General features: G+C 40.5%; 1 protein-coding gene across 1 annotated transcript in view; it reads right to left on the reverse strand.

Moving 5' to 3' along the window:
• TTC21B (tetratricopeptide repeat domain 21B) overlaps nucleotides 1-13439 on the reverse strand; it is a 78929-nt gene extending 65490 nt beyond the window's left edge. The window contains exons 1-5 of the mRNA XM_041722765.1: nucleotides 13308-13439; nucleotides 8811-8940; nucleotides 8611-8721; nucleotides 5236-5402; nucleotides 2778-2900 (exon numbers count right to left, since the gene is read on the reverse strand). Coding sequence (XP_041578699.1) covers nucleotides 2778-2900; nucleotides 5236-5402; nucleotides 8611-8721; nucleotides 8811-8940; nucleotides 13308-13328 — 552 coding nt within the window. The 5' untranslated portion in view covers nucleotides 13329-13439. The remainder of the gene's footprint in view (nucleotides 1-2777; nucleotides 2901-5235; nucleotides 5403-8610; nucleotides 8722-8810; nucleotides 8941-13307) is intronic.
• Between the last annotated feature and the right edge of the window lie 1290 nt (nucleotides 13440-14729).

Below are 14729 nucleotides of genomic sequence, written 5' to 3' on the forward strand. Positions count from 1 at the left end.
GGGAGAAAAAAACATGACATCAAAACTGATCACGTACGCCGAGCTTCTCACAGCAGTTATCCTGGGATACATAGAATACTAGTGTTTAACATGTTCTGTATTTTTGTTTTCTGACTTTTCCGTAAGGAACAGTTATCATTTTTATAATGAGGAATACAAAATAAGTTTTTAAGAAATTAAAATTTTAAAACTTCAGAACAAAAAATATTTTATGTAAGTGGCTTTGTTATAAAACCCTAATAACTAGAACAGAAAGATTATCTTTCAGAATAAAATATTTCCAGGATATTTGCAAATAGTATCCAAAATGAAGATTCTGTACCTTTTTTTTTTTTTTTTAATTACTTTCTGGCTACAGAAGATAAGACTTTAAAGAATAAGCCAAATAAAATCCAAGCAACTCATTCTAGCTCAACATTTTCAATTCTAGGAAGTATCTTAAGGAAATAATTGAATAAGAACACGCATTAAAATAGTACATTATACTCATGACAGATTTATAATAAATCCAAAATTTTTTTTAAATTCTATTTATTTATTCATGATACACAGAGAGAGAGAGGCAGAGACATAGGCAGAGGGAGAAGCAGACTCCTTGCAAGGAGCTCAGTGCTCAACCACTGCATCACCCAGGCGTCCCTATAATAAATATAATAGAAAAAAATCCAAAATGTCCATACAGGATTAAATTATAGCATACGTATTTAACCAAATTTTAGATGGCTATGTAGATTTATAGATCTGTATTTACTGAAATGAAGAGATGTCATTTAATATAATAGTTTAACTGGTTATCTCTAATGGTAATATTTTTTTCTTAATTCAGATATTACTGAAATTGAATATTTTTACGTCTATATATTACTTTCATAGTAAAAAAATAAAGCTATAGAGTTAGCACTTTATGAATGATATTTATCACATATCAGATTTTTAAAAATTTTCTTCAAGATCTCCATTAGGAATAAATCTAGTCCTGGAATATCTCAGTTCAAAATGAACATCCATTTCAAAAGATATATAATTGTAATATAATCCTAAAATCTGTTTGAAATTATATCTCATGTAATATTCCCATATAATTATATTCCCATATAATTAAAAGAAAGTCTGAGACCATCCAAAGATGACACTATGTCAAAATAAATTATTAAAATTTCGGAGTAACTGAGAAAGATTAATGCAGAGAATTTTTTCAAATTACATAGATCTTTAGACTCTACCTAAATAGCTGGCAACGTAAAAAAAAGAAAATCATGCTAAAAGACCACATCTATTACTTCCTTAGACAGTCACTTCCCATATGATGCCACTTATATATTAAATGAAACTAAATTTCCTGTGTATTTGGTTCATGTTATTACAAGTTGGAATTAGGCTAATGCAAACATCCTCTTGAATTAATTGAAAAATAAACACATAATTGGGGTGGGTGGTATCAGAAAAAGAATTTAAACCAATCTTAAGTATTGGAGGAAAAAGGTAAATCCCTCCTAAACTATGTTAACACCTGAAAGAGACCCACCTTAGAAGATTATCAACTAGCTTTTCTTTAAGGAATAGGAAGGAGGTGAAATGATAAGAAAAACTCGATAAAACTCAATTTCTCTAGCAGTGCCGTTAGTTAACACTTGACTCCAATCACCTAGAGAACTAGTGGTGGCACCAAAGGCAAATTTCTGAACGAGTTCAGTAGCCAGAGAAATGGGCAAGAGCGAGTTGGGGATATTAACAGTCAAGACACTAATAATCCTCTCCTCTTCTTTTTTATCACCCTCATATTACTGCTTATCTAACAAGCTGTTCTCCTAACATATAATTTTAATTTCCTGTTGCTAAACCAAAAATTTAAAAAATTTTAAGGCATTCTGAAGGCATCAATGGAACTAAAGAAAAAGGTCTGAATAATACATTCCTACCTACCAATGATTTCTAATGACTCTGCCAATTAATTGCTCATCCCTCACAATGTAAGGTCACTGGCTGCCTATCTATCTGGTTCAAATTAAAAGCCAAAGGCTTTATACAATTAGCCCTGCCTCTCTTCATTACCCCCATGCCCACCTGCCCCCACCCCACCTTCTTTTCCTCCAGCCTCCACTTTTATCCTCCACCTTGCTCATTCCATGTTCATCTCCTGGCCTCCCAGCAATGCCTAGAACACGACTTAAGGTATTTCAACTTGTTATCTCCTCTATTTGTAATGCTTCCTGCAGGTGCCCACAGAACTTTAACTCTCACATCCTAGAAGTCTTGGATCAAATGTCACTTTCTCTGACCACATCATTTAAACCTGTAAATTCATACCCGAGCTCTACGTCTCCCTCTTTACCAGATTTATTTTTCCACTGCACTTACCACCTTCTACTATACTATGTAATTTACTTATTTTTTTTTTGTCTGTCTCCAACAACAGAGTACAAGCTCCATAAAAGCAAGAAATTTTATTTTACTTCAGGGTATCCCTGGTATCTAGAATAATGCTTTGCACATGTTAGACAAACTATGAATGTATAGTGAGTAACTAATATAGGAACCAATACCACCACCAACAAAAACAAAACCAGTCTAGATTCAGGAAGTTGCTAAGGAATACATTCCTCTGGTTTGTCACTCACTGACCTATACAAATAAAATCCAAGTCCCTCCTATAGTTGAGAGCTGAAAAAAGTAACACGACAATTATTATCTTTCTTGAGTTATTCAGGTTTGTTGGGCTTCAAATATATTATGAATACATTTTAAAACATGATTTATTTACCCTAACCCCAACTCACCTTACCCAGCAGAGCAAAAATATCATTTCCATCTTGTAATTCCTCTTCAAAACATTTCAGTGCTTTTTTAGTGTAAGGTTCTTTCCCTTTTGTGAGGTCAAGCCATGCTTTCAAAATCTGTCCCTGTAGGATGAACAATTCTAATCACACATCCATTTTATTGGAAATGAAAGAAATAAGTATAGATGAAAGAGGTAAACCTGACGTCCTTTTTTTTGTGATTAGTAAAGAAATCACCCGGTCAAAAAATGTTACAAATTATAAAAGTGTTCAGTTAAACTGTTTTCAAATCTTTTCCAGCCTAGAATCTTGTGAACTGTTAGGTATTTTCAGCCCTTACGGTTATAACGTGTTCAATATTAAAAAATTTGTCAAATATTCCATGAATCTTAAATAACCAATATTCTTATCTGGGACTTTGCTAGTAAATCATTAATCATAATTGTTAAATATGTAACTCAACACACAAACAAGAATCTGTTACCTCTTTTCTGGGCAAACAGACCATGTGAACTAAGATGGAAAAACATCAGTGTCTTGCTTGATACATATTAAAAATTAAGATAATCTGACAACTATCTTAATCCTTGTGATAGTCCAGTGCGTTTCAAATGAAAAGATCAATGGCCTCAAACTCAAAGGCTGAAGAAATCACAAATGTTTACTTTCAGAAATGTTAGTGAGTCAGTGGCTTATAAGGTTTATAGGATTAAAAAAAAGATAGATACAGGTTAATTTACTTTTCAATGTCAAATAAAAAATTGTAAAATCTGTCCTATCAAAAAATTTCTAGGCCAATTCATAGACTTACAAGTCTTTAGGATTATATTCATCTCCCTCTATCTCACCTGAAAAGACGTATATAAATACTAAAACAACACTATTTCTTTTTTCTTTTAAGGAGTTTATTTATTTGAGAGAAAGAGAGAAAAAGAGAGCCCAGGCATGGGGGTAGGAGGTGGGAGGAAGGGCAGAAGAGGGGATGCAGACTCCGCTGAGCAAGGGTCCTGATGCAGGGCTTAATCTAGAGGACCCTGAGATCATGATCTGAGTAAAGGCAGATAATGAACCGACGGAGTCACCCAGGCACTCCTAAAACAATCCAATTTCTACTCACTAGGTCAATGTCTGCATTTGAATCATTTCAACTATTGCCTCTACATGGATGATTCCTAGTCTTTATTTCTAGTCCAATACCTCTTAAACTTTTTTTTTCCCCAAGAGCTCATCTACTATCTCCATCTCACTGTTCCACCAGAGACAGAAACAGCATGCCTGGAACCAAATATATCACCTACCCCCTCCATGATTACCTTCTCATCCCAACATATTCTCTATGTTAACCAGTCTCTGAAACTATACAGGTTTAAGACCTCAGAGAGACATTCTTGATATCTGACACCTCAAAATTTTGCCCCCGCCACTTATAATCAGTCGGCAGCTCTTGTGGGTATTAAATATTCTCAAACTCATACCATAGTACAATATTTTAGTTGTAGGCCCTCAAAACCTTCTGCCAGAAAGTATATACTACCATTTTGGGGGCTTCACTCTCCCCAGGGTCAGTTCATCCTATAAACCATTGTTCAGTCTTGTGAATTTGCACTCTAATAATACCACCATCACGATTAAAAACCTCCATGACCTCTCCACGCCTAATCTCCACATTAGATATAAATATACGTATGTAGCTAGCAGCCAAGGCCCTTCACTTTGTCCCAACCGACCTCTCTAAGCTTTCCTTCCACCTTCTTCATCTGTGTACCCAGTGTTTCCATCAAATGTGAGCTTCTCACTATACCTGGAACCAACACATCTCTTTGTTTTTCTCATCCCATTTATTATTTCCCACCTTGAGAGTACCTGTTTCCCTTTCCCTTCATCTTTGCATTTGGAAACTGTATCCATCTGTCAGGTTTAAGCTTAAAACGCTACTTCCTTCAAGAAATTCTTCCTCATTCTCCTAACATTTACAGATGCAAGCTCTCCTTAAGTCCTCAGAATAGTACCTAGCACGAAGTGAGAAGAACTATTAATTATTTATACTTTAACCACATGTCTCTCATACCATTGATAAATGGTCTCACAACATTAGCTGGGTATGTGCTCTATGACACTACTGGATTGATCCATCCATGTAGTAAAGTTTATGTATATTGCTCATCTTTGTTTTATTAACAGTGCAAATACTGGTGCCTTGTATCTAGAGCAGCTCAATAAGGAGAATGAGAGGGAAGGACAGAGAAAAGGAGAGAAGGGAGGGAAGGAATCAGAGAGGGATCTTTCCAAGAATTAATAAATAGCATAAGAGTAAACAACCTTAGACAACCACAATTTTATAAAATAATATTAAAATAAAGCTGCTCTTTACAAAGTGATAAAAGAGCAGAATAACAAAGAATACTACTGAATATAAGCTTTAGTAGTATACCTATTTCAAAATAAGAAACCCAACTACCTCTTTACTGCCATTTGACATTTTGATCATTCTGTCAATATATTCTCTCGCTTTGTCAAGACGGCCAATGTGCCATAAAAATAAGCCTGCATGGTACAAAGCTTTTGGCCCAGCTCCTTTACGTTGCTCCTTCATTCTGGCATCTGATTCCAGAATAGCTTCTCTATCTAGGAGGGGAAAAAGGCATTAAATGAAAATTAAATTCTAGATCAAGTGTTCATAACGGATCAATTAACAGAGCACAGAATATAGTCCTCTCTATAGCGCCACTGTCTAATAGAAATAAAATACAAGCCACATATGTAATTTAAAATTTCCTAGTAGTCACATCAAAGAAGTAAAAAGAAACAAGTAAAATTGATTTTAATAATGTATTTTATTTAACTTAATATATCCGAGTTATCATTCCCACACAAAATTGACACGAAAATTATTGAGATACTTTTTTCTTACTACATTTTAAAAATCTGATATGTATTTTACACAAAGTACATCTCAACTATGATGCTAAATTTTCTCCAAAAATACTTGATTTGGGGGTGCACCTGGGTGGCTCAGTCGGTTAAGTGTCTACCTTGGGCTCAGGTCAAGATCTCAGGGGCCTGGGCCCTTTATTTGGCTTCCTGCTCAGTGAGGAGTTTGAGTCTCTCTCTGCCCATCCCTCCACCCCTGCTCATGCTCACTCTCTAGCAAATAAATAAGTAAATAAAGTCTTTAATAAAAAAAATACTTGATTTGTACTTAGATTCCATAAAATTTATAGCTGAAAACAGATTCATATATTCATTGTTCCAAACATAACTTTTCTAAAAACTGAATCAAATAGCAGTTTTAAATTTAAAATTAATTAGAATTAAATTTAAAATTCAGTTTCTCAAGCTAGATACATTTCAAATACTCAACAGCCACATGTGATTAATGACCACTATAATGTACATAATGTAATACACTATATAATATATATATATACATAATGTAATACACTATAATGTACATAATGTTCTACAGTTTATGTCATTCTCAAGATAAAGGCTAAATAGGCATTTTTTTTAACAGTAAGTAACTTGAAAAAACTAGCAATGATTCTAAAATTATTAGAGGTAAATTGAGGACTAGTACCCAAATTACCCAACTCCTTAATCCAATTCTAAAATATGTAAACATTAGTGGCTGTTGTCATAGGCCAGTGAAAGGGAATACAATTACTATTTTTTGCATGGTTTAATACTGGCTGCTTGGCAGCTCCCTTAAAAAGATGGTCTACCTGTAATAACTCTAACCATTAAATCTATTACATGTGTGCTTAGGCCACAAATGCTGATTATATCCAAATCCTGAATTGAATCAGAATATGGATCAACTATGCAATAAGTCACAAGAAATGTCAAAGTTGAAGGCTGTGATTCTAACCAATGACCTTTCTGGAAATGGCCATCCAGAAAAAGGTATTGTCTCTTCCTTTTATCTCTAATGATATCAACCTAAACTTAAATGTGGAACCACCAAGGCACAACTTTATGAGTTCACAAAACAAAACTGTTTCTGGAAGGCTACAGATTACTTGGCAAGAAGACCCTCCAATACACCCACTTGAACACCTTCATAAGTTTTCATTAAGTAGTCATGGTATAGAGACAGAGCTCTATAGAAACAGAATTTATCAGGGAGGGAAGGATCTGTAGTTTCCTGCCAGATGCCCATCAAATCCCAAGTGGGGGATATGTTAGCTGTGACACCATCTGCTCAAAGCTGGCTCTTTCCAGATATCAGCTCAAGTTCTTAACGCACCAAAGTCCTTTTTTAATCAGGGCTTATGTCAGCATTTAAGAATGGACATGAACGGCCGAGGCCCTTTCTAGGGATATCCGGGTCCCTTCTGAGCTTAAGCCCACTCAGAATCATCTATGGTAGAAAAGTAGAGTCAGTACTTAGGTGTTTCTAAACAATATTTCTGTCTCCATCTTTTTTGGTGTCCTGGAAATCACATTTCCCAACAGAACTAACACTCTTGAGAATAATCAATTAAGTGAAAACTTGATTCTAAAAGGAAAATGTTTTACACTAATTTGTGTTTTTTAGATTTACTGGCTATATCTCTCTGCGCAAATCCTGTGCTCCATCTAAACACACTCCTGCTGGATCACAGAGATCCATAAAAAGAGCCTAATCCTGAACCACTTCACATATTTGCTCATTGATTGATCCTGACAAGTTGCTATATATTCAAATCCTACTTGTCCTTCAAAGACCAGATTAAAGGCCCCATCTTCCCCAAAACCTTCACAGGCTCTATGGATTAACAGTACATACCATTTCTTCTATGGATTAGCAGTTCATACCATTTTCAGTTCATTTTGGACTCATTTGTTTTCTCATAATTTTATTTAATAGTAACATTAGAATTTAACCTTTTGTGGGTTTTACATTTTCTTTTCTTCACGAGACTATAAACTTGATGTCATGGATCACTTCTTACAATTCTTTTGTATTCTCTAACATACTTGACGCGGTCCCTTGCAGATAGTAAGCATTAGTCTAGTCATTAGACTTGTTTACTTGTTAAACATATTAACGCTTTAACTTTTTTGCTGATCTGTGCAAGTGCATGTGGGGTGCAGGAGGTATGTGATACTTAGGAAAAAAATGTTCTAACATTATAGAAAGTTGTAACATCTGATTTTTGTCTAATTATTTGAAACATGATCTATATTTATAATGCTATTAGCTGTTACTGAATATATATAAAAGAATACAGTACTATTTCCTCTTTATTACCTACAATTATGATATTCTGCTTCCGCCATTAAGAATCATCATATATTGACAGTTCACACAATTTTAATTGCTGGTTTATGCATAAAGTTCTTTCCATAATCGACTTATATTTCCCAGCCTATCACTAGATAGAAATTTACTGAATATCTTCCAAGAGTTAGCAACCCCCTTGTGCGGATGTGTACAGGCCTTTAAGAAGCTTAAGATATAGTGGAAGAGATAAACTGCACGTAGCTACAGCTTTGCACATAACAAACTACAGAGTTGGCTGCTGCAGAGCACTTTATGTATATACTTCTTCTGGGCTGTCCTTTGTTTAATAATTGCTAATATACATTCCACTTGATATTAATTCAAATGATCCCTATATATTAATGAAACTTCTGTCTTAGGATATAAGGAATATGAAAGGGATATAAGACATATATTTCTTATGCTTGATATATCTGTAACCTTGCCAGAAAGATAAAACAAACTGATAAAGTAATAATTACAGGAAATTACAATAAAGCATTATCAGACTAAATGCTGTGGTAATTGAGAAAAATAAATGAAATGAGTAGAAAAAATTGTCCTAAGTACCATACTTAAATACTATACCTGGATTAGGACTCATTTTATGGGCATATATCAGTGCAATCAGAGAACAAAGGGATACATCTTGTTTATTTTTAATAGCCTCAAATTCACGAAGAGCGTCTTGAGTTTTACCTGAAAATCAAAATTACAAGGTGAAAAACTGTCATAGTACAAAACAAGAATTTAAAACGTATGGAACATGTTTAATAATTAGCACGTACCTTCCATTAATGTACCATAGGCATGATAAAACCTGAACACTGGATCATTACCATACCTCTTAACTCCTTCACTGGCAATAAGTAACACATGATGGAAATATCTCTCTTGACAATAGTAATGAATCAAAGTCTAAAAGGAAATAAGAAACAGATATTAATCTAAAATCTTGAATAATCTAAAGTCAGATAACATGATTTTTTTTCTTTCAAGCTCCTGAAAATATTGTTAAAGGCTAAAAGCTTAACATTAAGGTATGCAAAACACAATGAACACAAAATTTGGGGGACAACTCAATGTTTTCTAATAATTTCAGTCTTCTTTTTCTGACATATTTGTTAACACTGCTGAAATTAGGCTACTTTTACCTCTTGCCCTTCTTTTGCCCACATTTTATTAAAGGTTTTAGAAGATGGGAGAACAGACAAAAAACAGGAATAAGAAGGGCCTTCCATTGCCAGACCAGAGGATTCTTTCAAAAAAAAATCTTGCTTCTATTTTGTTTTTAAAGCATTACAAAGTAATGACAAATCGAATTCAGCAATTCATTGTCAAATGCTGTCTTGTTTTCTGAGTTCTACAAAAAATAACTGTCAGTAGCAACAAATGTGCTAAACTGTTTTTTAGTGGAAATTACTATCTGTAAGCTTTTTTCAAAACTGTATTATTTAGATTTACACGGCAGAAAATGAATATCAAGAGATACTAACTTCTGATTAATTGGGTCTATGCTTTACAGCTTTTTCTCAGGATCACATCCAAGGCTTAGCTGCTAACCTCAGCAAAGAGGGAAGCCACGTTCACTACCTCTGTGATACACCTAACTTCCCTCCACTGACCAATGTGGGCCATCCCATACTCACCTACTCTGACTCTGCAGCTGGGATAGCAGGAGCAAGAAGTAGGGATGAAGCAGCGACCGACAGGATTGAAATATGAGTGTCTGTTTAGCTCTTTTTCTTTTAACAGCCTGTTATTTCCGGGGGGCTACAGTCCCCATGCTTCTCTAGAACAGTTAGGCAAACATTCCTAACTTTTACTCCACTTACCTCCTTGTGGTTACCGCCCCCTGGTTCCTGGGACGCCCACAACACACTTTAGTAAAGTGCAGTTTTTCTCCTAAGATTGCAGATAACCTCTTAGTTTGCCACAACTAAGGACCTCTGTTCAGCATTTAAGCACCCATAACTCTCCGGAAAGGTAACATAAAAAGGATGTGGATTTAAAGGTGGAAAGATTTCAAAATTTTGGTTCATCTTGGGGTACCTTAGTTTGCTCATTTGTACAACGCTGCTGATCATTGTGACGATTAATTGTAAGATCATACTGTAAAACTCCTAAAAGAAAGTTCCTCTGAATCCCATACATTGATGAAGTAAAAAATGTAGCATTCAGCCAAGACCTCTCATCTAAGCTCCAGATTCACCTTTCCATTTGCCCCTGTACCCAAGCCAGAAATCAAGTCATGGCATCCTCCCTTCCAGTTTGCCCAGTCCCCCTGATTCTAACCAGTCAGTAAGGCTCTTCGGCTCCTCTAGCCCACTTCCTACTCTTCATACCTTCTCATTCCTTGGTTTGTTCGGTCCAACAAACGTTTACTGACTACTAGTGCCAGGCACTGGGCTAGATGTGAAGATGGAGAAGACATGGTTCCTGACCCAGCTTAAATTCTACAACTGAGACTAAGAATCTACAGACTAACCAATACAATTCAGGAAATGCAAGCAGGAAAAAAAACTTATAAAGTACTTTGGAGACGTAGAAGAATGAGGTTGGGGTGTGGGAGGACGAAAGAATAAAATCAAGGGAAAGAGTCTCCTGGGGGACTTCAGAACTGCCTCCTGCCTGGTGAACGCCTCACCCCCCCCCCCACACACACACACATACACTTTCTCCCTACTTTCCTTTCATGATCCTTGAGGAAGGCAGAGGAGTTAGCCAGGCAGAGGAACCGCAACAACAGACATAAGAAATCAGCAATGATTTTACAAGGACGGAGTGGGGACGGGGAAGTCTGAAAGTCATTCTAGATTGTAGAGCAGGAACTGGCAAAAAACTATGGCCTGCCACCTCTTTTTGTACAGTCAGCAAAGTAAGAATGGTTTATACATTTTCAAATGGTTGAAGGGGGCGGGGCCCCTTCAAGAAAAAAAAAAGAAAAAAACACAACATGAAAATTTTAAGAAATTCAAATTTCAATGTCCATGAATAAAGTTTTATTGGAACAGGGCCATGCTCATTTAAGTATGTCTAGGGCTGCTTTCAAGCTGCAATGGCAGATTAGATGCCAGACACTTTGGCCTGAAAAACCCAAGATAATGTACTATTTTTATAGAGAAAGTTGGCCATTCCTTGTTTTAGAGTCTTAAGACAGAGATTACAGGGTGAGGAGGTTGGAGAGAAAGGTAGGATCGAGCAAGGCCTCACTCATATTAAGGACTTGGATTTGCTCCTCTAGACTAAGTGATGATGATGTAAGGATGATTTAGGGGCAGATGGGACTAGGCCGGGAAAGATAAGGGAAGGCCGAGTCAGGCTCCTAACCATCCCAAGAAAACAGAGATAGGACAGTAAAACCAGAGAAAATAATAAACCTGGCACCCTAGCTCCAAAATGTTAGGGAGTATCTCCCTTTATCGGCTACCAAGTAATCACAGAAACTCACCAGACTGCAAAGAAATAGATCATTAAGGTGTTATCAATAGTCCCTGCTCAAACCAAGACAGCACAAGAATCTCAAGGCCATGGGCTCCCCGGCTAGGTTCTCATTAAAAGACGGCCACTAAAAGCCCTCAGTGGCAACCCCGACAGACCCCTGTCACTTCCGAGAGCTTCCTCTGTATCTCGGCCTAGTAAACTTCCATCGCTTTGCTCACTCTGTTGTGTCCACAAGATTCATTTCTTTGACTCTGTGAGACAAGAACCAAGCTCTCTTGTATCAATGAGGCACCAGGTAACTATTTGGTGCGAAAGTGTTTTTTTCTTTTTTAAGATTTTATTTATTTTTTCATGAGACTCACACACACAGAGAGAGAGCAAGGCAGAGACACAGGCAGAGGGAGAAGCAGGCTCCATGCAGGGAGCCCGACATGGGACTCGATCCCCGGGACTCCAGGATCGTGCCCTGGGCCAAAGGCAGGTGCTAAACCTGAGCCACCCAGGAATCCCCAGCGCGAAAGTGTTTTTATTAAAAAGTTCATGTGGGTGGTCGTGCAAAGGATAACTTAAAGTGATGGAAAAAAAATAAAGAGATGGGAAAAGAATTCAGAAAATAATGTAACTCAGGCCAAAAAAAAAAAAAAAGGCAAAAGACCTTGCAGCAAGCAGTCCCTCTCACTGCCAAACTGTCCTTCCTCCACTTACCATCATCTAACATAGTACTTCGTATCTGACTCCTACTCAAAGGCAAGCTCCAAGCCTGGGAGACTTTTTCTTGGTTTTGATATCCAGGGCTTCTCCTCTTCAGGGCTTAGGACAGGGCCAGCAGTAGAGCGCGCTCTCAATGGGGCACTTGGCGGGGATGAGCACTGGGTGTTATGCTATATGTTGGCAAACTGAACTCCAATAAAAAAAATTTTTTTTTGTAAATATCTGTGTTTGCTTATCAACAGCTCTTTATCGAGTGTAGGTTTTTGCCCAGCAGTAGACTGCAAAGTCTGTGAAGGCAGGGGCTGTTCACTTCTGCTCATCACTATCTCCAGCTTCCAGGGGACACCCAGCGAGCCCCCCCCCCCCCCCCACCATCTACGTGTGCTGGAGAAGAAACTCTGAATTCCCAAGCCTCGTGTCCCTGTTTTTAGATCATTTCCTAAGTGGTCGGTGCTAAAAGATTTGCTTAACAGATGAATCGGGGACCACCACCCCAAAACGAAGACGCTTCCATTTCCAAGCTTCTTTGTTTTCACGGAATCTCTGCAAAGTCCCTTCCATCCGCCAGGTTTACCGGCCCCAGTTGGCTTAACGAAGCCCTGGACGCTGCCCCGGGAGGCGCAGGAGGGGTTATCCGTCGACCCCGGCTGTCCCAGCCTTTACTTGGACGCAAAGTCCAAGTAAACAGCAGCAAGGCGGAGGGGGCCGGGGGGGGGCGGGGGACAAGCACACGGACGGCGATTCGCTGGCAGCCGTGCGCGCGGGCCGCCGCGACCCGGGATCGCGAGGCAGGGCCCCGCGGTGCAGCCCCGCGGTGCAGCCCAGGTGGTGCAGCCCAGGCGGTGCAGCCCAGGAGGTGCAGCCCCGCGGTGAAGCCCAGGAGGTGCAGCCCCGCGGTGCAGCCCCAGGAGGTGCAGCCAGGCGGTGCAGCCCCGCGGTGCAGCCCAGGCGGTGCAGCCCAGGCGGTGCAGCCCAGGAGGTGCAGCCCCGCGGTGCAGCCCAGGAGGTGCAGCCCAGGAGGTGCAGCTGCGGCCCGCACGCCCCGCCGGGCACCTGGCGCAGCGCGGCTGCAAGGGCACGGCCGCGGAGCGACGCCCCCGCCTGCCCGGTGCTCCCCCGGCCCCGCTCACCTTCAGCCCCTGCGAATCCATGGCTCCCCGGGGACTAGATCGCGGCCTCCGAGACCCACCGCCGCCGCAGGACAGCCCCGGAGCCCCGGGCTCAGCGCCGCGCAGCTCAGGCCCAGCCCGCGGCTCGCGCTCCGGGACGCGGGGGGCGGGGCAGGGGCGGGGCTGCGCTGCCATTGGCTGCCGACGGCGGGGGGCGGGTCCTCAGCGCAGGGATTGGCTGGGGCGGGGGCGGGGGCGGTGCTGCGAGGACCCGGGAGAGGCGGGGGCCGGCGCCCTGCGGGTGCGGACGGAGGGAGGGCTCGGGGCGGGCCGAGCCTCGGGGAGGAAGGAGCGAAGGAAATAGCACGGCCCGGTGCTTCCCGTCCGGCCACAGGGAGACACCATCTTCTGCGCGGCGGTGCGGAGGCCGCTGCCCGCGACGCGGTATTGGGAGGCCTGACGGCGCCGAGGGGGACCTGGGGCGCGGCCGCCTGCGTGGCCCCGCGGCTGAGCATCTGCCCTTGGCCCAGGGCGTGGCCCCAGTGCGGGGATCGAGTCCTGCAACGGGCTCCTGCGTGGAGCCTGCTTCTCCCTCTGCCTGTGTCTTGCCTCTCCCTCTCCTCTCTCTCTCTCTCTCTCTCTCTGTGTGTGTCTCATGAATAAATAAATAAAATCTTAAAAAAAAAAAGCTGTCTCTCTGTGTGTCTCACGAATAAATAAAATCCTGAAAAAGAAAAAAAACCTTGGGCTTTCACGTAGTTGCGTGGCCGCCGCCAGGTGGCGCAGACGAGTCCGTTCTTCACCCGCGCCGAGCTGCGGGAGCTCACCTCTGTGCACGCGTTGCTGCGATCCCGTGTTTGCTGTTAGCATTGGATCACTTCTTGTCTCTACGAGCTCCGACACTGATGGAAGTTTTTTTTCCCCCCAGGATTTTATTTTAATGATGCACTGCTGAGTTGAAGCTGCCAGCGAGCTGAACTCCCGTGCGCGGGGCAGGCAGGCGCCCGGTGGCTCGGTCCTGGAGCCTCCGACTCTTGTTCTCAGTCCTCAGTTCTGCGCCCACATCGCGGGTAGAAATCACTTCAAAGAATTAACTCCTCTGCGGATGTTTATGTTTGTACCCATCGGGCAACTCTGACAGCTGCTCACAGATTTCTTTAGGTCGGAAAATTTTTAAATATGATGAATTAAGACATCTGTTTCAGCTTACAGTTACTTTGAAAACGGTGGTAAAGATTTGAGGTTTAAGTGGTGTTTTTTTGTAGATTATAAATGTCCATCCCACCTTTAGTAATCTTACTTTAGTTGATATGTTTGGAAGATGCCATAATCAGATTTTACATTCGTTGAAGAGGAAGGGGGCCTAAGGGGCTCCCTCTGCTGAGCTTTCTGCTTCAGGTCCTGAGATAGGGTCCTGAGGTCAAGCCCAGTGTCTGGCTGGTA

The sequence above is a fragment of the Vulpes lagopus genome, chromosome 11, assembly GCF_018345385.1.
Source record: "Vulpes lagopus strain Blue_001 chromosome 11, ASM1834538v1, whole genome shotgun sequence".
NCBI classification, from domain to species: Eukaryota; Metazoa; Chordata; class Mammalia; order Carnivora; family Canidae; genus Vulpes; species Vulpes lagopus.